At 52.5% G+C, this 24,135-nt stretch overlaps 1 protein-coding gene across 1 annotated transcript; it reads right to left on the bottom strand.

The window, feature by feature from the left end:
• Positions 1 to 456: 456 nt before the first annotated feature.
• Positions 457 to 9,208, bottom strand: LOC145339317 (uncharacterized). The gene is made up of 6 exons (XM_080183742.1): positions 9,142 to 9,208; positions 6,280 to 6,351; positions 4,707 to 4,796; positions 3,200 to 3,304; positions 1,905 to 2,049; positions 457 to 1,139 (listed from the first exon to the last, which is right to left on the bottom strand). Exons 3-6 carry the CDS (start codon positions 4,789 to 4,791, stop codon positions 1,121 to 1,123), a joined length of 354 nt encoding a protein of 117 aa, XP_080039868.1. The 5' UTR covers positions 4,792 to 4,796; positions 6,280 to 6,351; positions 9,142 to 9,208; the 3' UTR covers positions 457 to 1,120.
• Positions 9,209 to 24,135: the final 14,927 nt, after the last annotated feature.

The following is a 24,135-nucleotide window of genomic DNA, read 5'->3' as shown; positions in this document are numbered from 1 at the left end:
CAGACAGCACATTCCAGACCCTCACCACTGTCTGGGTAAAAGGTTTTTCCTCAAATCCCCTTGAAACCTTCTGCCCCTCACCTCGAACCTGTATCCCCTGTGACTGACCCTTCAATTAATGGGAACAGCTGCTCCCTATCCCACTCTGTCCGTGCCCCTCATAATCATGTCCCTCAATCAGGTCACCCCTCAGTCTTCTCTGCTCCAGAGAAAACAACCCAAGTCTTTCCAACCTCTCTTCATAACTCCATCCCAGGGCAGCAACCTGGTGAATCTCCTCTGCACCCCCTCCAATGTGTTCATGTCCTTCTGGTGACCAGAACTGCACACAGTGCTCCAGCCCTGACCTCATCAAAGTTTGATACAGCTCCCAACATGACCTCTCTGCTTTTATAACCGAGCTCCCTCTTTCTGAGCTGGGACCAAGATACAAGTCAGGCGCAGACAAGTGCATTGGCAAGTTTATTGAATATTAAATCTCAAATTCCGCACTGGAATTCTCGCTGGGAGCAGACACACGGCCAATGGGAGGCAGTGAAAACACTAAGAAAGCTCAGGACACCAGGTTAAAGTCCAACAGGTTTGCTTCAGTCGCACAAGCTTTTGGAGCATTGCCCCTTCGTCCGATAAGTCAGTTGATAAAGAGCCAGAAGGATGGACAATTGATTCTTGCGGGATGAGGCTTCGTGGAGACAGACTGAGCAGGTACCCCCCGGCACAGCATTCCAGGATCAGTGTGTCCATCAGTTCGAGATTAACATGGCCAACCCATCCCTCCCTGACTGACCAAATACACTCATCCTCCTTATCCTTGAACGCAAAGTGCCAGCGAGTTCACAGCTCCAGAGACAAGACAAAACATCATCACAAACTTTCCACAAAGCTGCGTTCGACATTCGCTGAGCTGCTGGCATCTCGAACCAGTCAGAGGAAATCTTGTCTATTAAGCTGCCCGTCCCCCAGCGGCAATGCTGCCCATCAATAAAACTGCAATGATGGGGAAATCTGCCCAGTGCGACACCGAGGCTATTCGGAGAAAAGGGGAGAGTCACTGTACATCTGTCCAATTCTGATATCCACCAGTATTCATTCTGAATCACACTCCAACCCGACACCCATTTCAGACTTGTCCAGGGGCTCTGTTCAAACACAGAAACAGCAAATATCACTCACACCAACCAGAGATTTACGCTGTATCTCACGCCGTGCTGTACCTGTCCTGGGAGTGTTTGATGGGGACAGTGTAGAGGGAGCTTTACTCTGTATCTATCCCCATGCTGTACCTGTCCTGGGAGTGTTTGATGGGGACAGTGTAGAGGGAGCTTTACTCTGTATCTAATCCCGTGCTGTACCTGTCCTGGGAGCGTTTGATGGGGACAGTGTAGAGGGAGCTTTACTCTGTATCTATCCCCATGCTGTACCTGTCCTGGGAGTGTTTGATGGGGACAGTGTAGAGGGAGCTTTACTCTGTATCTAACCCCGTGCTGTTCCTGTCCTGGGAGTGTTTGATGGGGACAGTGTAGAGGGAGCTTTAGTCTGTATCTAACCCCGTGCTGTTCCTGTCCTGGGAGTGTTTGATGGGGACAGTGTAGAGGAAGCTTTACTCTGTATCTAATCCCGTGCTGTACCTGTCCTGGGAGTGTTTGATGGGGACAGTGTAGAGGGAGCTTTACTCTGTATCTAATCCCGTGCTGTACCTGTCCTGGGAGTGTTTGATGGGGACAGTGTAGAGGGAGCTTTACTCTGTATCTAATCCCGTGCTGTACCTGTCCTGGGAGTGTTTGATGGGGACAGTGTAGAGGGAGTTTTACTCTGTATCTAATCCCGTGCTGTACCTGTCCTGGGAGTGTTTGATGGGGACAGTGTAGAGGGAGCTTTACTCTGTATCTAACCCCGTGCTGTACCTGTCCTGGGAGTGTTTGTCGTGACATTGCCTGCAGAAGTAGCAGAAACATATTCTCACGGCTACTATCACCATGCCCAGGAAAATGCAGATGATGAGAATGTATTTCCACGATCCGTTGCTTTCCTGAGTCTCGGGCGAACCATCTAACACAGAGGGAAAGATCAGATTTAGCCTTGTCAGGAAGCTGCGATCTCACTAACCCCGATTGTCTCACACAGCTCTCACTGATCTGAACATAAAGTATTGGACAGAATCATCGATTCCCTCCAGTGCAAAACAGGCCATTGGGTGTATCGATCCTCTACCCAGTACCTTCCCCAGTATCTATCCCCCAGCCCATCCCAGTAACGGGACACATTTAGCATGGCCAATCCACCAAACCCACACGGGGTGGGTGGAGGAGGTTACAGAGATAGGGAGGGGGTGTGGGGGCTGGAGGAGGTTACAGAGATAGGGAGGGGGTGTGGGGGCTGGAGGAGGTTACAGAGATAGGGAGGGGGTGTAGGGGCTGGAGGAGGTTACAGGGGTAGGGAGGGGGTGTAGGGGCTGGAGGAGGTCACAGAGATAGGGAGGGGGTGTAGGGCTGGAGGAGGTTACAGAGATAGGGAGGGGGTGTAGGGGCTGGAGGAGGTCACAGAGATAGGGAGGGGGTGTAGGGGCTGGAGGAGGTCACAGAGATAGGGAGGGGGTGTAGGGGCTGGAGGAGGTTACAGAGATAGGGAGGGGGTGTAGGGGGTTACAGGGATAGGGAGGGGGTGTAGGGGTGGAAGGGGTTACAGGGATAGGGATGGGATACGGGGTGGAGGGGGTTACAGGGATAGGGATGGGATACGGGGTGGAGGGGGTTACAGGGATAGGGAGGGGTGTAGGGGGTTACAGGGATAGGGAGGGGATATGGGGTGGAGGGTGTTACAGGGATAGGGAGGGGATATGGGGTGGAGGGGGTGTGAGCAGGGGATATGAGGGGGTACGGGGTGGAGGGGGTGTTACTCTTGCAGGGGGTATGAGCTGGGGAGAAGGTGTGTGTTTTGTGCTGAGGTTTCAGAGAGGAATCGGATTGTCTGGAATCCAGTCTCTCTCCCAGGAATCTGTTCCCGAAACTGAAGGAAATCTACAATCAGCGGAACTGGAGGCCATTCAGCCCCTTGAGCAGTTCAATCCAGGGAGGAGCAGACTGTATTGGCAATGGCACCAGAGACCCCCTGTTATCTCCCTCCCACCCTCCCCAGTGCCCCGGCACGGGGCTGGATGATGAATGGAGGGAGGGAGGCAGAGCAGGGGGACGTTACTGACCTGACCGGGTGGTGCTGCCAGTTGTGAGGATGGTGTTGGACTGGCTGGCGTTCGGCACGGGGCTAGTAATCCCCCCAGATTGCGACATCCCACTGGGCAGAATACCTAGAGACAGAGAGAGGTGATTGGACAGAGACTAGCTCACTTCCATCTGACAATGTTTCACCAGGAGGAGGCCACTCGGCCCTTCCAGCTGGCTGCCCCATCCCCTACTGCCCTGGCTGACCTTTGACCTCAACCCCACATTCCCCACCCTCTCCCTCCGCACCCAGTAACATGCTTCCCCCTCTCCCCCACTCCACCCATTCCACCCACTCCCCTTCCCCCAGCACACCCCACACGCCCCCTCCCACCCCAACCCCCCTGCCCCACCACTGCCCCCCTCACCCCCCCACTCCCCCCTCATCCCTCACTCCCTCCACTCCCTTCCCACTACCCCCACTCCCCCCCAGGTCCCTCCACACTTCCCCCCACTTCCCCTCCACTACCCCCACTTCCCCGCCATTCCCCTCTCACTCACCCCACACCCCGCCACTCCCCACTCCCGCCATTCCCACACTCGCCCCTCACTCCAATCCCACTCCCCCGATTCCCTCCACTCCCCGTCCACTGTGCCACACCCCCCTCCTCTCTGCCCTCTCCTCCCCTCCTGCCCCACCTCCCTCTTCTACACCCCCCCCACCCCGCTGGCCCCATCCCCCGACTCCCCTCCCCTCCATTCGCCTCCCACTCCCCCCTCCACCTTCCTCCCTCTCTCCCACTCCCTCTCTCCCCCCACTCCCATCCCATGCCCCTGCCACTCCCTTCCCGCTCCCCACTCCCCACCACTCCCCCCTCCCACCCCATTTCCCCTTCACCCTCACTCCCCCCTCCTCCCACTCCCCCCTCCCCTGCACTCCCCCAACTCCCTCCACTCTCCTCCCATACCCCTCTCCCACATCCCCCAATCCCCTCCCACACCCCCCCATTCCCTCACTCCCCCCATTCTGCCCCTCACTCCCCCGCACTCACCGCATCCCCCACTCTGCTCCTCCTCCCCCTCCCCCCACTCTCCGCCCACTCCCGCCTATCTCCTACTCACTCCTCCCCCCGTTCCCACCCACTCCCCCTCACTCCACCTGCCTCCTCCCCCCTCCCCCTACCCCTGACTCCCCCCCATTCCCCCTCCCCTACTCGCATCCTTACTCTCCCCCCACTCCCCTCTCCCCCAGTCTCCCCTCTTCGCCCCCATTCCCCCCCACTCCCCCTCCCCCTCACGCTCCCCAGCCCTCCCCCCCAGAGGAATGGTTTAGGGGGGAGTCGGTGGTGGGGGGGGGCGGGCGGGGGGTCAGAGGGGGTTTGATAATGTCCGACTGGGAGAGTCGCAAACACTGGGATAACGAGTGAGGGGGTGGAGTGGGGGGGAGGGGTGCGATGATAAGATCCCAGTCGCCCCTGGGTGTGAGGGGGGTGGGTGGGGGGACCTCGCGGTGGGGTGGGGAGTGAGATCGGGGAAGGAGTTACTCACTCCTGGATGTTGCGGAGGAAGTAGTCACATTCTGGACACTGTCCGTCGTCACGGTTTCGTTAACACTTTCCGAGTCCTGGGACATTGTTCCTTCAATAAAAAGACAGAGAAATGTTCATTGTCGCACAAACAGACTCCAAAACAGGAGGCCCCTCAGCTCTGTGCAACCAGACAGAGCCGGGCGGGGGAGGGATTTATTCACAACTCCATCCTTGTACCAAATCCACTGTCACCAGTCTTTACAAAGTTCACTCCCCACCATACCGGAGGAAATAGTTCCTCTCCATCGGGGTGGCACACTGGTTAGCGTGGCTGCCTCACAGCACCAGGGACCCGGGTTCAATTCCAGCCCTTGGGTCACTGTCTGTGCGAGGTTTGTACATTCTCCCCATGTCTGCCTGGGTTTCCTCCAGGTGCTCCGGTTTCCTCCCACAGTCCAAAGATGTGTAGGTTAGGGTGGATTGGCCGTGGTGAATGTGTGGTGTTACGGGGATAAGGGCGGAAGGGTCTTTCGGAGAGTCAGTGCAGACTCGATGGGCTGAATGCCGAGGTTCTGTGCCTTACCTGGTGAGATGGTGCTGTGAGGAATGCTGGTTGGATGACTGGAATGGCTGAACATTGCCCCATGGTTATACCCCGACATTGGATCTGACGTTGTACCTAAAGATAAATAGTTAGCCTAAAAACCCACTGACCACACCGCCCACCCACCCCGCTGCCTCCCCACCGACCCCCCTTCTCCAGTCTGGGATCTACTCCATGGGCAGGAATTCCGAAGCTTCCCAACACTCAAAGAGCGAAGAGAACTCTCCTCAGCTCCATCCAAAATGGCCAACACCCCCCACCCCCCGCCTTCCCTCGGGAAAGGGACAAGGAGAGATTGTTTTCCCTCGGAGGGTTTGGAACCCTCTCCCTCAGGCGGTTGCTGGGGGGGTGGGGGGGTGGTTTGGGAAGAGACACCAAATATCTTGAAGACGGCGATAGAGAGATTCTCATTGGGCGAGGGAATCAGAGGTTATCGGGTGGGGTGAGGGGAATGATGGGAGATGTGAAACTCAGCACAAACAGATCAACTGGGATCTTATCAAAGGGGGTTAGCAGCCTCGAGGGGCCGAATGGACTACTTTGCTCCAATTCTGTCTGTTGGTGTGTGGAGAAGGATTTGGCCGTCAGCTCAGTGTCACCTTTGACCCGGGGGGTTGGGAGTGGGGGTGGCTCCCCACCTCACGGTTCACACGATCGCTGTGATTGACAATTTCCGCCCCCCCACCCCCCACCCCCACCTCGGCTGCTCGTCTGCTGAAACCGTCACCCTCCCCCCCTCCCCCCCGCCCCTACGGTCACCTCCAGACCCGACTTTACCCTCGGACTCTCGTGTGGGAGGGAATTTGGGCGTTGGAATTTCTCCACAGGTTTCCATCGCAGGAGGAGCGGGCGGTCAGACCAGCCTTGGTCAGGGGTCAAAGTGTCGTGACCCGAGGGGACCCTTTGACCCCAGGCAGCCCATCCTGCAGTGACGCACGCCAGCCCAACACTGCCGAGAGAAGTGGGAATGAGGTGAGGATTAACGTACCAGCTCCAGTCGTTTCCGTAGATTCACCTGAGGGTGATACCGGGAGAGTCGCTGTGGTGAGGGCTGAGGACACTGACAGAGCAACAGGAAACAAAGGATTGGTCAATGTATATTCTTCAACTTGGACGATGACCCGTCACACTGAGACAAACGTAGGGTGGGATTTTCCAGCTATGCCAGCTGGAAAACTGGAAAATCCCACTGGAAGTCCTTTGCATGGACACCTCCCCCCCAACCCCCACCCGCCACATCCGCTACGATTCCCATGGCAGGATGGACATGAAGATCCCATAAATAGAAACACAGAAAGCATTTTTCCAAACATCTCTGGATTCCAGGGAAGTGCCGGAAGTTTGGAAAACGGCTAATGTTACGCCATTGTTTAAGAAGGGTGGCTGGCAAAAGGCAGGGAATTATAGGCCGGTTAGTTTAACGTCTGTTGTAGGTAAAATGTTAGAATCTGTGATCAAGGAGAAAATAGCGAGGCATCTTGAGGAAAATTGTTTGATAGAGCAGACGCAGCACGGTTTCGTTAAGGGGAAGTCGTGTCTGACGAATTTATTGGGGTTCTATGAGGATGTGTCTAGGGTGGTGGATAGAGGAGAGCCGGTGGATGTGGTGTTTCTTAATTTTCAGAAGGCGTTTGACAAGGTACCTCACAAGAGGTTATTACAGAAGGTCAGGCGGCATGGAGTTGGGGGTAGGGTTTTAGCGTGGATAGAGGATTGGTTGTCAAATAGGAGGCAGAGAGTGGGGGTCAATGGGTGCTATTCGGATTGGCGGTTGGTGACTAGTGGAGTGCCCCAGGGGTCAGTGCTGGGGCCTCAGCTATTTACCATTGATATAGATGATCTGGAGGAGGGAACCGAGTGTAGGGTGTCGAAATTTGCTGATGACACCAAGATTGGTGGAATGGCAGATTGTGCGGAGGGTGGGGAGAGTCTGCAGAAGGATCTAGATAGGCTGGGCGAATGGGCCAGGAACTGGCAAATGGAATTTAATGTTGGCATGTGTGAAGTTGTCCACTTTGGTAGGAATAATGGTAGGAAGGATTATTACTTACTTGGCAAAAAACTGCAGCAGGCGACGGTGCAGAGGGACCTCAGGGTCCTTGTGCATGAGTTGCAAAAACCCAGCTTGCAGGTGCAGCAGGTGGTCAGGAAGGCGAATGGGATGCTGGCCTTCATAGCGAGGGGGATTGAATATAAAAGTAGGGAGGTCTTGCTGCAGCTGTATAGGGCATTGGTGAGGCTGCAGCTGGAGTACTGTGTGCAGTTTTGGTCGCCGCACTTACGCAAGGATATTTTGGCCTTGGAGGGAGTGCAGAGGAGGTTTACTAGGCTGATACCAGAGTTGAGGGGGTTGAACTATGAGGAGAGGCTGAATAAACTAGGCTTGTACTCGTTAGAGTTTAGAAGAATGAGGGGAGATCTCATTGAGACGTATAAGATGATGAATGGGATGGATAGGATAGAGGTGGAGAGACTCTTCCCACTCAGAAAGGACAGTAGGACTAGAGGGCACAGCCTCAAGATAAAGGGGGGGCGGTTTAGAACGGAGTTGAGGAGGAACTTCTTCACTCAAAGCGTGGTGAATCTCTGGAATTCTCTGCCCATTGAAGTGGTGGAGGCTGCCTCGCTAAATATATTTAAGACGCGGGTTGATGGGTTTTTGATAAGCGAGCGGATTAAGGGTTATGGGGAGAGGGCGGGAAAGTGGAACTGAGCCACGACAGATCAGCCATGATCTTATTGAATGGCGGGGCAGGCTCGAAGTGCTGGATGGCCTACTCCTGCTCCTATTTCTTATGTTCTTATGTTCATTCTTTCTGGTTGTATCACAGCTCGGTATGGGCTCCTGCTGTGCCCAAGACCACAAGAAACTACAAAAGGTTGTGAATGTAGCCCAACCCATCACACAAACCAGCCTCCCATCCATTGACTCTGTCTACAATTCCCGCTGCCTTGGAAAAGCAGCCAACATAATTAAGGATCCCACACACCCCGGACATTCTCTCTTCCACCTTCTTCCATGGGGAAAAGGATACAAAAGTCTGAGGTCCCGTACCGACCGACTCAAGAACAGCTTCTTCCCTGCTGCCACTCCGGCCAAAATGGCCGCCCCTCCCCCCACCACTAACCTTCCCTCGGGAAAGGGACAAGGAGAGATTGTTTTCACTCGGAGGGTTTGGAACCCTCTCCCTCAGGCGGTTGCTGGGGGGGTGGGGGGGGTTTGGGAAGAGACACCAAATATCTTGAAGACGGCGATAGAGAGATTCTCATTGGGCGAGGGAATCAGAGGTTATCGGGTGGGGTGAGGGGAATGATGGGAGATGTGAAACTCAGCACAAACAGATCAACTGGGATCTTATCAAAGGGGGTTAGCAGCCTCGAGGGGCCGAATGGACTACTTTGCTCCAATTCTGTCTGTTGGTGTGTGGAGAAGGATTTGGCCGTCAGCTCAGTGTCACCTTTGACCCGGGGGGTTGGGAGTGGGGGGGGCTCCCCACCTCACGGTTCACACGATCGCTGTGATTGACAATTTCCGCACCCCCCGACCCCCCACCCCCACCTCGGCTGGTCGTCTGCTGAAACCGTCACCCTACCCCCCTCCCCCCCCGCCCCTACGGTCACCTCCAGACCCGACTTTACCCTCGGACTCTCGTGTGGGAGGGAATTTGGGCGTTGGAATTTCTCCACAGGTTTCCATCGCAGGAGGAGCGGGCGGTCAGACCAGCCTTGGTCAGGGGTCAAAGTGTCGTGACCCGAGGGGACCCTTTGACCCCAGGCAGCCCATCCTGCAGTGACGCACGCCAGCCCAACACTGCCGAGAGAAGTGGGAATGAGGTGAGGATTAACGTACCAGCTCCAGTCGTTTCCGTAGATTCACCTGAGGGTGATACCGGGAGAGTCGCTGTGGTGAGGGCTGAGGACACTGACAGAGCAACAGGAAACAAAGGATTGGTCAATGTATATTCTTCAACTTGGACGATGACCCGTCGCACTGAGACAAACGTAGGGTGGGATTTTCCAGCTATGCCAGCTGGAAAACTGGAAAATCCCACTGGAAGGCTTTTGCATGGACACCTCCCCCCCAACCCCCACCCTCCACATCCGCTACGATTCCCATGGCAGGATGGAAATGAAGATCCCATAAATAGAAACACAGAAAGCATTCTCTCTGGTTGTATCACAGCTCGGTATGGGCTCCTGCTCTGCCCAAGACCACAAGGAACTACAAAAGGTTGTGAATGTAGCCCAACCCATCACACAAACCAGCCTCCCATCCATTGACTCCGTCTACACTTCCCACTGCCTCAGGAAAAGCAGCCGGTATAATTAAGGACCCCACACACCCCGGACATTCTCTCCTAAAAGAACAAAGAACAAAATCAGCCTGGGAAACAGGCCCTTCGGCCCAACGAGCCCGCGCCGCCATCTCAACACCACCAGTCCCCCTCTCCACCCACGACCCCTGTCTAATGTTTTATGGCCATCCAGATTGAGGGAAACTGATTTAGGGACAATTTATTCCTGCCAATCAGCCTAACAGCACATCTTTGGGGTGTGGGAGGAAACTGGAGCACCCGGAGAAAACCCACGCAAGCACGGGGAGAATGCGCAAACTCCCACAGACACCGGCCCAAATCCATGTATCTGCACAGCAATCAGTGATAGTCACTGAGCTGTCGTCTTGCCCAGTATCTTGTCCAGTTTAGGCACACACTAACAACATGAAGCACTAGGCCAATCTCGAACAACCAAGAGCAGCCCCAGTACGACCCATCGCGTGTATGCCCCTCGTTGGACACAAGGCGGACCGACTTAAAACCCGTGAATGAAAAGAGAAAAAACATTATTATCATACTATACCCATTTACATTACCAGGGACGCCCCAATGCTAATGACCCTTATTTAAAACAATCTCCTATATCCACCCATCTCCAACTCAGTCATGTGCCTGTCTAAGTTACTCTTAAAGGACTCTAGCGTGTTTGCCTCCACCACCTTACTTGGCAGAGCATTCCATACCCCCACTACCCTCTGTGTGAAAAACCTCCCTCTAATATCTGTGTTATACCGCTCCCCGCTCACCTTAAGTCCATGGCCCCTTGTCCTACGTGTCTCTATCATAGGAAATAGCTTACCTCTGTTTACTCTATCTATACCCTTCATAATCTTATATACCTCTATTAGACCCCCCTCAGTCGGCATCTTTCAAGGGAAAACAGCCCCAATTTCTTCAATCTTTCCTCATACCCGAGTCCTTCCATACCAGGCAACATCCTGGTAAACCTCCTCTGCACTCTCTCCAGAGTCTCCAAGTCCTTCTGGTAGTAAGGCGACCAGAACTGGACTCAGTACTCCAAATGTAGCCTAACCAATGTTCTGTACAACTGCAACATTAGACTCCAGCTCTTATATTCTATACCCCTTCCTATAAAGGCTAACATACCATAGGCTTTCTTCACCACACTCTCCACTTGCACTGCCACCTTCAAAGACTTGTGCACTTGCACCCCCAGGTCTCGCTGCGATTCTATACTCCTTACGGGCTTACCCTTTATCATATAGATCCCCCCTACATTATTCCGGCCAAAATGCATCACCTCACATTTATCCGGATTAAACTCCATTTGCCACGTATCTGCCCAACATACCAGTCTATCAATATCCTGCTGTATTGCCAGACACTGCTCCTCACTGCCCGCCAATCCAGCCATCTTGGTGTCATCAGCAAATTTGCTGATCACACCACCTACTCCCTCTCCAAATCATTCATATACCCTACAAAGAGAAGAGGTCCCAGTACCGAGCCCTGCGGCACACCACTAGTGACAGACCTCCAGCTAGAAAAAGACCCCTCCACAACTACTCTCTGACTCCTCTTTGCAAGCCAGTTCTCTACCCATCTAGATACCTGACCACATATCCCATGAGCTTTAATCTTCTGTACCAACCTACCATGAGGGACTTTGTCAAACGCCTTACTGAAATCCATATAGACGACATCAACGGCTCGTCCTTCGTCAACCGTTTTTGTCACCTCCTCAAAGAATTCTACCAGATTCGTAAGGCAAGACTTCCCCTTTACAAAGCCGTGCTGCGTATCCTTAATCAGATCGCAACGCTCCAAGTGCGCATACATCCTATCCCTAAGAATCCTCTCCATCAACTTACCTACCACTGACGTTAAGCCTATAGTTACCCGGATTATCCCTCCTACCCTTTTTAAACAACGGTACCACGTTCGCTATCCTCCAGTCCTCTGGGACCTCACCTGTGTCCAAAGAAGAGACAAAGATTTGCGTCAGAGGCCCAGCAATCTCATCCCTCGCCTCTTTAAGCAGCCTAGGATATATGCAATCAGGCCCCGGAGATTTATTGGTTTTAATGCCAGCTAAAAGCCCTAACACTTCTTCCCTCGTAATCGATAGATCTTTCAATTGGTCTACCGCTCCCTCAATGATCGTACCAGACATCAAGCCCCTCTCCTTCGTGAATACCGACGCAAAGTATTCATTCAGGATCTCCCGCATTCCCTCAGCCTCTAAGCACAATTCCACACGCTGGTCCCTGAGGGGACCGATTTTACCCCTAGCCACCCTTTTGTTCTTAAGATAGGAGTAAAACGCCTTTGGATTCTCCTTAACCCTACCTGCCAAAGCCATCTCATGCCCCCTCTTTGCTCTCCTAACTCCCCGTTTGAGATCCCTCCTACTCTCTCTGTATTCCTCCAACGCTCTCTCCGTTCCCAGTTGCTTAGACCTGACATATGCCTCTCGTTTCTTCCTAACCAGGTCTTCTATATCTCTAGTAATCCACGGTTCCCTAATCCTACCTTTCCCATCCTTTCTCCTAACCGGCACATGCCTTTCCTGCACCCTTTGCAGTTTTCCCTTGAAAGACTCCCACATGCCTAACGTGGTCTTGCCTTCCAACAGCCTATCCCAGTCTGTATCCCTAAGCTCCTGCCTAATCCAGCTGTATCTAGCCTTCCCCCAATTTAGCACCCTCCCCTTAGGACAGCTCTCGTCTTTTTCCATTCGTATCCTAAAGTAGACGGAGTTGTGGTCACTATTAGCCACATGTTCACCTACCGCAACCTCAACCACCTGACCCGGCTCATTTCCCAGAACTAAATCCAGTATCGCCCCCTCTCTAGTCGGGCTATCTACATACTGTTGCAAGGATCCTTCCAATACACATCTTATGAATTCCTCCCCGTCCAAACCCCCAGCTCTAGGCACCTTCCAATCCACCCCAGGGAGATTAAAATCTCCCACTACAACAACCCTGTTCTTCCTACACTTATCCAAAATGTCCCTACATGTACCCTCTGCCACTGCCCGTGGGCTATCGGGCGGCCTATAGTACACTTCTAGCATAGTAATGGCCCCCTTCCTATTCCTCAACTCCACCCACAGAGACTCAATTTCCAACCCCTCCATGTTATCCTCCCTCTGCACCGCTGTGATCTGCTCCCTAACTAATAGCGCCACTCCCCCTCCTCTTTTCAACCCTCCTCTATCACACCTAAAACACTTATACCCTGGAACATTTAAGCTGCCAGTCCTGCCCCTCCTTTAACCATGTCTCTGTCACTGCCACCACATCTAAATTCCTCGCGAACATCAAGGCCCTAAGTTCATCTGACTTTCCCGTCACACTCCTCGCATTAAAACAGATGCACCTAAGACCCTCAGGCCCTCTCGGATCCTCCTTCTCCTGGGGGATTTCCCTATCAACTAGACTTCCCCTGACCTCCAACTCACTCCCAGTGCCTGAGCTGTCTCTCTCCTCCCCACCCCCCCTCCATACTAGTTTAAACCCTGCCTAAACACTCCAGCTAACCTCCCAGCTAAAATATGTTTCCCCTTCCCATTTAAGTGTTCCCTATCCCTCTTATACAAGTGCCCTTCCTTTGCAAAGACTTCCCAATGGTCAATAAAACTAAAACCCTCTGTCCTGCACCAATCCCTCAGCCACACATTCAGCTGCAGGATCTCATTATTCTTATCCCTGCTATTACTGGGCACTGGCAGCAGCCCAGAGATCGTCACCCCGGAGGCCCTACACTTCAGCCTGGCTCCCAACTCCCTGAACTGCCTACGTATTTCCCCCCTACTCTTCCTTCCTATGTCCCTCTCTCCTACGTGTATAATTACATCCGCCTGGGTCCCTTGGCCCTTCAAGATTCCCTCTATCCTCTCCGACACATCCTGTAGCCCTGCTCCAGGGAGGCAGACCACCATCCTGGAGTCCCGCTTTTGCCCACAGAACCGCCTATCAATTCCTCTAACCCTCCTCCACCTTCTTCCATGGGGAAAAGGATACAAAAGTCTGAGGTCACGTACCGACCGACTCAAGAACAGCTTCTTCCCTGCTGCCACTCCGGCCAAAATGGCCGCCCCTCCCCCCACCACTAACCTTCCCTTGGGAAAGGGACAAGGAGAGATTGTTTTCCCTCGGAGGGTTTGGAACCCTCTCCCTCAGGCGGTTGCTGGGGGGGTGGGGGGGGGGTTTGGGAAGAGACACCAAATATCTTGAAGACGGCGATAGAGAGATTCTCATTGGGCGAGGGAATCAGAGGTTATCGGGTGGGGTGAGGGGAATGATGGGAGATGTGAAACTCAGCACAAACAGATCAACTGGGATCTTATCAAAGGGGGTTAGCAGCCTCGAGGGGCCGAATGGACTACTTTGCTCCAATTCTGTCTGTTGGTGTGTGGAGAAGGATTTGGCCGTCAGCTCAGCGTTACCTTTGACCCGGGGGGTTGGGAGTGGGGGGGGCTCCCCACCTCACGGTTCACACAATCGCTGTGATTGACAATTTCCGCCCCCCCACCCCCCACCCCCACCTCGGCTGGTCGTCTGCTGAAACCGTCACCCTACCCCCCTCCCCCCCCGCCCCTACGGTCACCTCCAGACCCGACTTTACCCTCGGACTCTCGTGTGGGAGGGAATTTGGGCGTTGGAATTTCTCCACAGGTTTCCATCGCAGGAGGAGCGGGCGGTCAGACCAGCCTTGGTCAGGGGTCAAAGTGTCGTGACCCGAGGGGACCCTTTGACCCCAGGCAGCCCATCCTGCAGTGACGCACGCCAGCCCAACACTGCCGAGAGAAGTGGGAATGAGGTGAGGATTAACGTACCAGCTCCAGTCGTTTCCGTAGATTCACCTGAGGGTGATACCGGGAGAGTCGCTGTGGTGAGGGCTGAGGACACTGACAGAGCAACAGGAAACAAAGGATTGGTCAATGTATATTCTTCAACTTGGACGATGACCCGTCGCACTGAGACAAACGTAGGGTGGGATTTTCCAGCTATGCCAGCTGGAAAACTGGAAAATCCCACTGGAAGGCTTTTGCATGGACACCTCCCCCCCAACCCCACCCTCCACATCCGCTACGATTCCCATGGCAGGATGGACATGAAGATCCCATAAATAGAAACATAGAAAGCATTCTTTCTGGTTGTATCACAGCTCGGTATGGGCTCCTGCTCTGCCCAAGATCACAAGGAACTACAAAAGGTTGTGAATGTAGCCCAACCCATCACACAAACCAGCCTCCCATCCATTGACTCTGTCTACACTTCCCACTGCCTCAGGAAAAGCAGCCGGTATAATTAAGGACCCCACACACCCCGGACATTCTCTCCGAAAAGAACAAAGAACAAAATCAGCCCGGGAAACAGGCCCTTCGGCCCAACGAGCCCGCGCCGCCATCTCAACACCACCAGTCCCCCTCTCCACCCATGACCCCTGTCTAATGTTTTATGGCCATCCACATTGAGGGAAACTGATTTAGGGACAATTTATTCCTGCCAATCAGCCTAAGAGCACATCTTTGGGGTGTGGGAGGAAACCGGAGCACCCGGAGAAAACCCACGCAAGCACGGGGAGAATGCGCAAACTCCCACACACACCGGCCCAAATCCATGTGTCTGCACAGCAATCAGCGATAGTCACTGAGCTGTCGTCTTGCCCAGTATCTGGTCCAGTTTAGGCACACACTAACAACATGAAGCACTAGGCCAATCTCGAACAACCAAGAGCAGCCCCAGTACGACCCATCGCGTGTATGCCCCTCGTTGGACACAAGGTGGACCGACTTAAAACCCGTGAATGAAAAGAGAAAAAACATTATTATCATACTATACCCATTTACATTACCAGGGACGCCCCAATGCTAATGACCCTTATTTAAAACAATCTCCTATATCCACCCATCTCCAACTCAGTCATGTGCCTGTCTAAGTTACTCTTAAAGGACTCTAGCGTGTTTGCCTCCACCACCTTACTTGGCAGAGCATTCCATACCCCCACTACCCTCGGTGTGAAATACCTCCCTCTAATATCTGTGTTATAACGCTCCCTGCTCACCTTAAGTCCATGGCCCCTTGTCCTACGTGTCTCTATCATAGGAAATAGCTTACCTCTGTTTACTCTATCTATACCCTTCATAATCTTATATACCTCTATTAGATCCCCCCCTCAGTCGGCATCTTTCAAGGGAAAACAGCCCCAATTTCTTCAATCTTTCCTCATACCCAAGGCCTTCCATACCAGGCAACATCCTGGTAAACCTCCTCTGCACTCTCTCCAGAGTCTCCACGTCCTTCTGGTAGTAAGGCGACCAGAACTGGACTCAGTACTCCAAATGTGGCCTAACCAATGTTCTGTAGAACTGCAACATTAGACTCCAGCTCTTATATTCTATACCCCTTCCTATAAAGGCTAACATACCATAGGCTTTCTTCACCACACTCTCCACTTGCACTGCCACCTTCAAAGACTTGTGCACTTGCACCCCCAGGTCTCGCTGCGATTCTATACTCCTTACGGGCTTACCCTTTACCATATAACTTCCCCCTACATTATTCCGGCCAAAATGCATCACCTCACATTTATCCGGATTAAACTCCATTTGCCATATATCTGCCCAATATACCAGTCTATCAATATCCTGCTTTATTGCCAGACACTGCTCCTCACTGCCCGCCAATCCAGCCATCTTGGTGTCATCAGCAAATTTGCTGATCACACCACCTACTCCCTCTCCAAATCATTCATATACCCTACAAAGAGAAGAGGTCCCAGTACTGAACCCTGCGGCACACCACTAGTGACAGACCTCCAGCTAGAAAAAGACCCCTCCACAACTACTCTCTGACTCCTCTTTGCAAGCCAGTTCTCTACCCATCTAGATACCTGACCACATATCCCATGAGCTTTAATCTTCTGTACCAACCTACCATGAGGGACTTTGTCAAACGCCTTACTGAAATCCATATAGACGACATCAACGGCTCGTCCTTCGTCAACCGTTTTTGTCACCTCCTCAAAGAATTCTACCAGATTCGTAAGGCAAGACTTCCCCTTTACAAAGCCGTGCTGCGTATCCTTAATCAGATCGCAACGCTCCAAGTGCGCATACATCCTATCCCTAAGAATCCTCTCCATCAACTTACCTACCACTGACGTTAAGCCTATAGTTACCCGGATTATCCCTCCTACCCTTTTTAAACAACGGTACCACGTTCGCTATCCTCCAGTCCTCTGGGACCCCACCTGTGTCCAAAGAAGAGACAAAGATTTGCGTCAGAGGCCCAGCAATCTCATCCCTCGCCTCTTTAAGCAGCCTAGGATATATGCAATCAGGCCCCGGAGATTTATTGGTTTTAATGCCAGCTAAAAGCCCTAACACTTCTTCCCTCGTAATCGATAGATCTTTCAATTGGTCTACCGCTCCCTCGATGACTGTACCAGACATCAAGCCCCTCTCCTTCGTGAATACCGACGCAAAGTATTCATTCAGGATCTCCCCCATTCCCTCAGCCTCTAAGCATAATTCCCCACGTCTGTCCCTGAGGGGGCCGATTTTACCCCTAGCCACCCTTTTGTTCTTAAGATAGGAGTAAAACGCCTTTGGATTCTCCTTAATCCCACCTGCCAAAGCCATCTCATGCCCCCTCTTTGCTCTCCTAACTCCCCGTTTGAGATCCCTCCTACTCTCTCTGTATTCCTCCAACGCTCTCTCCGTTCCCAGTTGCTTAGACCTGACATATGCCTCTCGTTTCTTCCTAACCAGGTCTTCTATATCTCTAGTAATCCACGGTTCCCTAATCCTACCTTTCCCATCCTTTCTCCTAACCGGCACATGCCTTTCCTGCACCCTTTGCAGTTTTCCCTTGAAAGACTCCCACATGCCTAACGTGGTCTTGCCTTCCAACAGCCTATCCCAGTCTGTATCCCTAAGCTCCTGCCTAATCCAGCTGTATCTAGCCTTCCCCCAATTTAGCACCCTCCCCTTAGGACAGCTCTCGTCTTTTTCCATTCGTATCCTAAAGTAGACGGAGTTGTGGTCACTATTAGCCACATGTTCACCTACCGCAACCTCAACCACCTGACCCGGCTCATTTCCCAGAACTAAATCCAGTATCGCCCCCTCTCTAGTCGGGCTATCTACATACTGTTGCAAGGATCCTTCCAATACACATCTTATGAATTCCTCCCCGTCCAAACCCCCAGCTCTAGGCACCTTCCAATCCACCCCAGGGAGATTAAAATCTCCCACTACAACAACCCTGTTCTTCCTACACTTATCCAAAATGTCCCTACATGTACCCTCTGCCACTGCCCGTGGGCTATCGGGCGGCCTATAGTACACTTCTAGCATAGTAATGGCCCCCTTCCTATTCCTCAACTCCACCCACAGAGACTCAATTTCCAACCCCTCCATGTTATCCTCCCTCTGCACCGCTGTGATCTGCTCCCTAACTAATAGCGCCACTCCCCCTCCTCTTTTCAACCCTCCTCTATCACACCTAAAACACTTATACCCTGGAACATTTAAGCTGCCAGTCCTGCCCCTCCTTTAACCATGTCTCTGTCACTGCCACCACATCTAAATTCCTCGCGAACATCAAGGCCCTAAGTTCATCTGACTTTCCCGTCACACTCCTCGCATTAAAACAGATGCACCTAAGACCCTCAGGCCCTCTCGGATCCTCCTTCTCCTGGGGGATTTCCCTATCAACTAGACTTCCCCTGACCTCCAACTCACTCCCAGTGCCTGAGCTGTCTCTCTCCTCCCCACCCCCCCTCCATACTAGTTTAAACCCTGCCTAAACACTCCAGCTAACCTCCCAGCTAAAATATGTTTCCCCTTCCCATTTAAGTGTTCCCTATCCCTCTTATACAAGTGCCCTTCCTTTGCAAAGACTTCCCAATGGTCAATAAAACTAAAACCCTCTGTCCTGCACCAATCCCTCAGCCACACATTCAGCTGCAGGATCTCATTATTCTTATCCCTGCTATTACTGGGCACTGGCAGCAGCCCAGAGATCGTCACCCCGGAGGCCCTACACTTCAGCCTGGCTCCCAACTCCCTGAACTGCCTACGTATTTCCCCCCTACTCTTCCTTCCTATGTCCCTCTCTCCTACGTGTATAATTACATCCGCCTGGGTCCCTTGGCCCTTCAAGATTCCCTCTATCCTCTCCGACACATCCTGTAGCCCTGCTCCAGGGAGGCAGACCACCATCCTGGAGTCCCGCTTTTGCCCACAGAACCGCCTATCAATTCCTCTAACCCTCCTCCACCTTCTTCCATGGGGAAAAGGATACAAAAGTCTGAGGTCACGTACCGACCGACTCAAGAACAGCTTCTTCCCTGCTGCCACTCCGGCCAAAATGGCCGCCCCTCCCCCCACCACTAACCTTCCCTTGGGAAAGGGACAAGGAGAGATTGTTTTCCCTCGGAGGGTTTGGAACCCTCTCCCTCAGGCGGTTGCTGGGGGGGTGGGGGGGGGGTTTGGGAAGAGACACCAAATATCTTGAAGACGGCGATAGAGAGATTCTCATTGGGCGAGGGAATCAGAGGTTATCGGGTGGGGTGAGGGGAATGATGGGAGATGTGAAACTCAGCACAAACAGATCAACTGGGATCTTATCAAAGGGGGTTAGCAGCCTCGAGGGGCCGAATGGACTACTTTGCTCCAATTCTGTCTGTTGGTGTGTGGAGAAGGATTTGGCCGTCAGCTCAGCGTTACCTTTGACCCGGGGGGTTGGGAGTGGGGGGGGCTCCCCACCTCACGGTTCACACAATCGCTGTGATTGACAATTTCCGCCCCCCCACCCCCCACCCCCACCTCGGCTGGTCGTCTGCTGAAACCGTCACCCTACCCCCCTCCCCCCCCGCCCCTACGGTCACCTCCAGACCCGACTTTACCCTCGGACTCTCGTGTGGGAGGGAATTTGGGCGTTGGAATTTCTCCACAGGTTTCCATCGCAGGAGGAGCGGGCGGTCAGACCAGCCTTGGTCAGGGGTCAAAGTGTCGTGACCCGAGGGGACCCTTTGACCCCAGGCAGCCCATCCTGCAGTGACGCACGCCAGCCCAACACTGCCGAGAGAAGTGGGAATGAGGTGAGGATTAACGTACCAGCTCCAGTCGTTTCCGTAGATTCACCTGAGGGTGATACCGGGAGAGTCGCTGTGGTGAGGGCTGAGGACACTGACAGAGCAACAGGAAACAAAGGATTGGTCAATGTATATTCTTCAACTTGGACGATGACCCGTCGCACTGAGACAAACGTAGGGTGGGATTTTCCAGCTATGCCAGCTGGAAAACTGGAAAATCCCACTGGAAGGCTTTTGCATGGACACCTCCCCCCCAACCCCACCCTCCACATCCGCTACGATTCCCATGGCAGGATGGACATGAAGATCCCATAAATAGAAACATAGAAAGCATTCTTTCTGGTTGTATCACAGCTCGGTATGGGCTCCTGCTCTGCCCAAGATCACAAGGAACTACAAAAGGTTGTGAATGTAGCCCAACCCATCACACAAACCAGCCTCCCATCCATTGACTCTGTCTACACTTCCCACTGCCTCAGGAAAAGCAGCCGGTATAATTAAGGACCCCACACACCCCGGACATTCTCTCCGAAAAGAACAAAGAACAAAATCAGCCCGGGAAACAGGCCCTTCGGCCCAACGAGCCCGCGCCGCCATCTCAACACCACCAGTCCCCCTCTCCACCCATGACCCCTGTCTAATGTTTTATGGCCATCCACATTGAGGGAAACTGATTTAGGGACAATTTATTCCTGCCAATCAGCCTAAGAGCACATCTTTGGGGTGTGGGAGGAAACCGGAGCACCCGGAGAAAACCCACGCAAGCACGGGGAGAATGCGCAAACTCCCACACACACCGGCCCAAATCCATGTGTCTGCACAGCAATCAGCGATAGTCACTGAGCTGTCGTCTTGCCCAGTATCTGGTCCAGTTTAGGCACACACTAACAACATGAAGCACTAGGCCAATCTCGAACAACCAAGAGCAGCCCCAGTACGACCCATCGCGTGTATGCCCCTCGTTGGACACAAGGTGGACCGACTTAAAACCCGTGAATGAAAAGAGAAAAAACATTATTATCATACTATACCCATTTACATTACCAGGGACGCCCCAATGCTAATGACCCTTATTTAAAACAATCTCCTATATCCACCCATCTCCAACTCAGTCATGTGCCTGTCTAAGTTACTCTTAAAGGACTCTAGCGTGTTTGCCTCCACCACCTTACTTGGCAGAGCATTCCATACCCCCACTACCCTCGGTGTGAAATACCTCCCTCTAATATCTGTGTTATAACGCTCCCTGCTCACCTTAAGTCCATGGCCCCTTGTCCTACGTGTCTCTATCATAGGAAATAGCTTACCTCTGTTTACTCTATCTATACCCTTCATAATCTTATATACCTCTATTAGATCCCCCCCTCAGTCGGCATCTTTCAAGGGAAAACAGCCCCAATTTCTTCAATCTTTCCTCATACCCAAGGCCTTCCATACCAGGCAACATCCTGGTAAACCTCCTCTGCACTCTCTCCAGAGTCTCCACGTCCTTCTGGTAGTAAGGCGACCAGAACTGGACTCAGTACTCCAAATGTGGCCTAACCAATGTTCTGTAGAACTGCAACATTAGACTCCAGCTCTTATATTCTATACCCCTTCCTATAAAGGCTAACATACCATAGGCTTTCTTCACCACACTCTCCACTTGCACTGCCACCTTCAAAGACTTGTGCACTTGCACCCCCAGGTCTCGCTGCGATTCTATACTCCTTACGGGCTTACCCTTTACCATATAACTTCCCCCTACATTATTCCGGCCAAAATGCATCACCTCACATTTATCCGGATTAAACTCCATTTGCCATATATCTGCCCAATATACCAGTCTATCAATATCCTGCTTTATTGCCAGACACTGCTCCTCACTGCCCGCCAATCCAGCCATCTTGGTGTCATCAGCAAATTTGCTGATCACACCACCTACTCCCTCTCCAAATCATTCATATACCCTACAAAGAGAAGAGGTCCCAGTACTGAACCCTGCGGCACACCACTAGTGACAGACCTCCAGCTAGAAAAAGACCCCTCCACAACTACTCTCTGACTCCTCTTTGCAAGCCAGTTCTCTACCCATCTAGATACCTGACCACATATCCCATGAGCTTTAATCTTCTGTACCAACCTACCATGAGGGACTTTGTCAAACGCCTTACTGAAATCCATATAGACGACATCAACGGCTCGTCCTTCGTCAACCGTTTTTGTCACCTCCTCAAAGAATTCTACCAGATTCGTAAGGCAAGACTTCCCCTTTACAAAGCCGTGCTGCGTATCCTTAATCAGATCGCAACGCTCCAAGTGCGCATACATCCTATCCCTAAGAATCCTCTCCATCAACTTACCTACCACTGACGTTAAGCCTATAGTTACCCGGATTATCCCTCCTACCCTTTTTAAACAACGGTACCACGTTCGCTATCCTCCAGTCCTCTGGGACCCCACCTGTGTCCAAAGAAGAGACAAAGATTTGCGTCAGAGGCCCAGCAATCTCATCCCTCGCCTCTTTAAGCAGCCTAGGATATATGCAATCAGGCCCCGGAGATTTATTGGTTTTAATGCCAGCTAAAAGCCCTAACACTTCTTCCCTCGTAATCGATAGATCTTTCAATTGGTCTACCGCTCCCTCGATGACTGTACCAGACATCAAGCCCCTCTCCTTCGTGAATACCGACGCAAAGTATTCATTCAGGATCTCCCCCATTCCCTCAGCCTCTAAGCATAATTCCCCACGTCTGTCCCTGAGGGGGCCGATTTTACCCCTAGCCACCCTTTTGTTCTTAAGATAGGAGTAAAACGCCTTTGGATTCTCCTTAATCCCACCTGCCAAAGCCATCTCATGCCCCCTCTTTGCTCTCCTAACTCCCCGTTTGAGATCCCTCCTACTCTCTCTGTATTCCTCCAACGCTCTCTCCGTTCCCAGTTGCTTAGACCTGACATATGCCTCTCGTTTCTTCCTAACCAGGTCTTCTATATCTCTAGTAATCCACGGTTCCCTAATCCTACCTTTCCCATCCTTTCTCCTAACCGGCACATGCCTTTCCTGCACCCTTTGCAGTTTTCCCTTGAAAGACTCCCACATGCCTAACGTGGTCTTGCCTTCCAACAGCCTATCCCAGTCTGTATCCCTAAGCTCCTGCCTAATCCAGCTGTATCTAGCCTTCCCCCAATTTAGCACCCTCCCCTTAGGACAGCTCTCGTCTTTTTCCATTCGTATCCTAAAGTAGACGGAGTTGTGGTCACTATTAGCCACATGTTCACCTACCGCAACCTCAACCACCTGACCCGGCTCATTTCCCAGAACTAAATCCAGTATAGCCCCCTCTCTAGTCGGGCTATCTACATACTGCTGCAAGGATCCTTCCAATACACATCTTATGAATTCCTCCCCGTCCAAACCCCCAGCTCTAGGCACCTTCCAATCCACCCCAGGGAGATTAAAATCTCCCACTACAACAACCCTGTTCTTCCTACACTTATCCAAAATGTCCCTACATATACCCTCTTCCACTGCCCGTGGGCTATCGGGCGGCCTATAGTACACTTCTAGCATAGTAATGGCCCACTTCCTATTCCTCAACTCCACCCACAGAGACTCAATTTCCAACCCCTCCATGTTATCCTCCCTCTGCACCGCTGTGATCTGCTCCCTAACTAAGAGTGCCACTCCCCCTCCTCTTTTCAACCCACCCCTATCATGCCTAAAACACTTATACCCTGGAACATTTAAGCTGCCAGTCCTGCCCCTCCTTTAACCACATCTCTGTCACTGCCACCACATCTAAATTCCTCACGAACATCAAGGCCCTAAGTTCATCTGACTTTCCCGTCACAGTCCTCGCATTAAAACAGATGCACCTAAGACCCTCAGTCCCTCTCGGATCCTCCTTCTCCTGGGGGATTTCCCTATCATTTAGACTTACCCTGACCTCCAACTCACTCCCAGTGAGTGAGCTGTCTCTCTCCTCCCCACCCCCCCTCCATACTAGTTTAAACCCTGCCTAAACACTCCAGCTAACCTCCCAGCTAAAATATGTTTCCCCTTCCCATTTAAGTGTTCCCTATCCCTCTTATACAAGTGCCCTTCCTTTGCAAAGACTTCCCAATGGTCAACAAAACTAAAACCCTCTGTCCTGCACCAATCCCTCAGCCACACATTCAGCTGCAGGATCTCATTATTCTTATCCCTGCTATTACTGGGCACTGGCAGCAGCCCAGAGATCGTCACCCCGGAGGCCCTACACTTCAGCCTGGCCCCCAACTCCCTGAACTGCCTACGTATTTCCCCCCTACTCTTCCTTCCTATGTCCCTCTCTCCTACGTGTATAATTACATCCGCCTGGGGCCCTTGGCCCTTCAAGATTCCCTCTACCCTCTCCGACACATCCTGTAGCCCTGCTCCAGGGAGGCAGACCACCATCCTGGAGTCCCGCTTT

The sequence above is a fragment of the Carcharhinus amblyrhynchos genome, unplaced genomic scaffold (genome assembly GCF_965287045.1).
Source record: "Carcharhinus amblyrhynchos unplaced genomic scaffold, sCarAmb.v2.hapA scaffold_399, whole genome shotgun sequence".
Classification (NCBI taxonomy): domain Eukaryota; kingdom Metazoa; phylum Chordata; class Chondrichthyes; order Carcharhiniformes; family Carcharhinidae; genus Carcharhinus; species Carcharhinus amblyrhynchos.
Note: the sequence above shows the minus strand (reverse complement) of the source record. Positions and strands in the feature narration are given on the sequence as shown.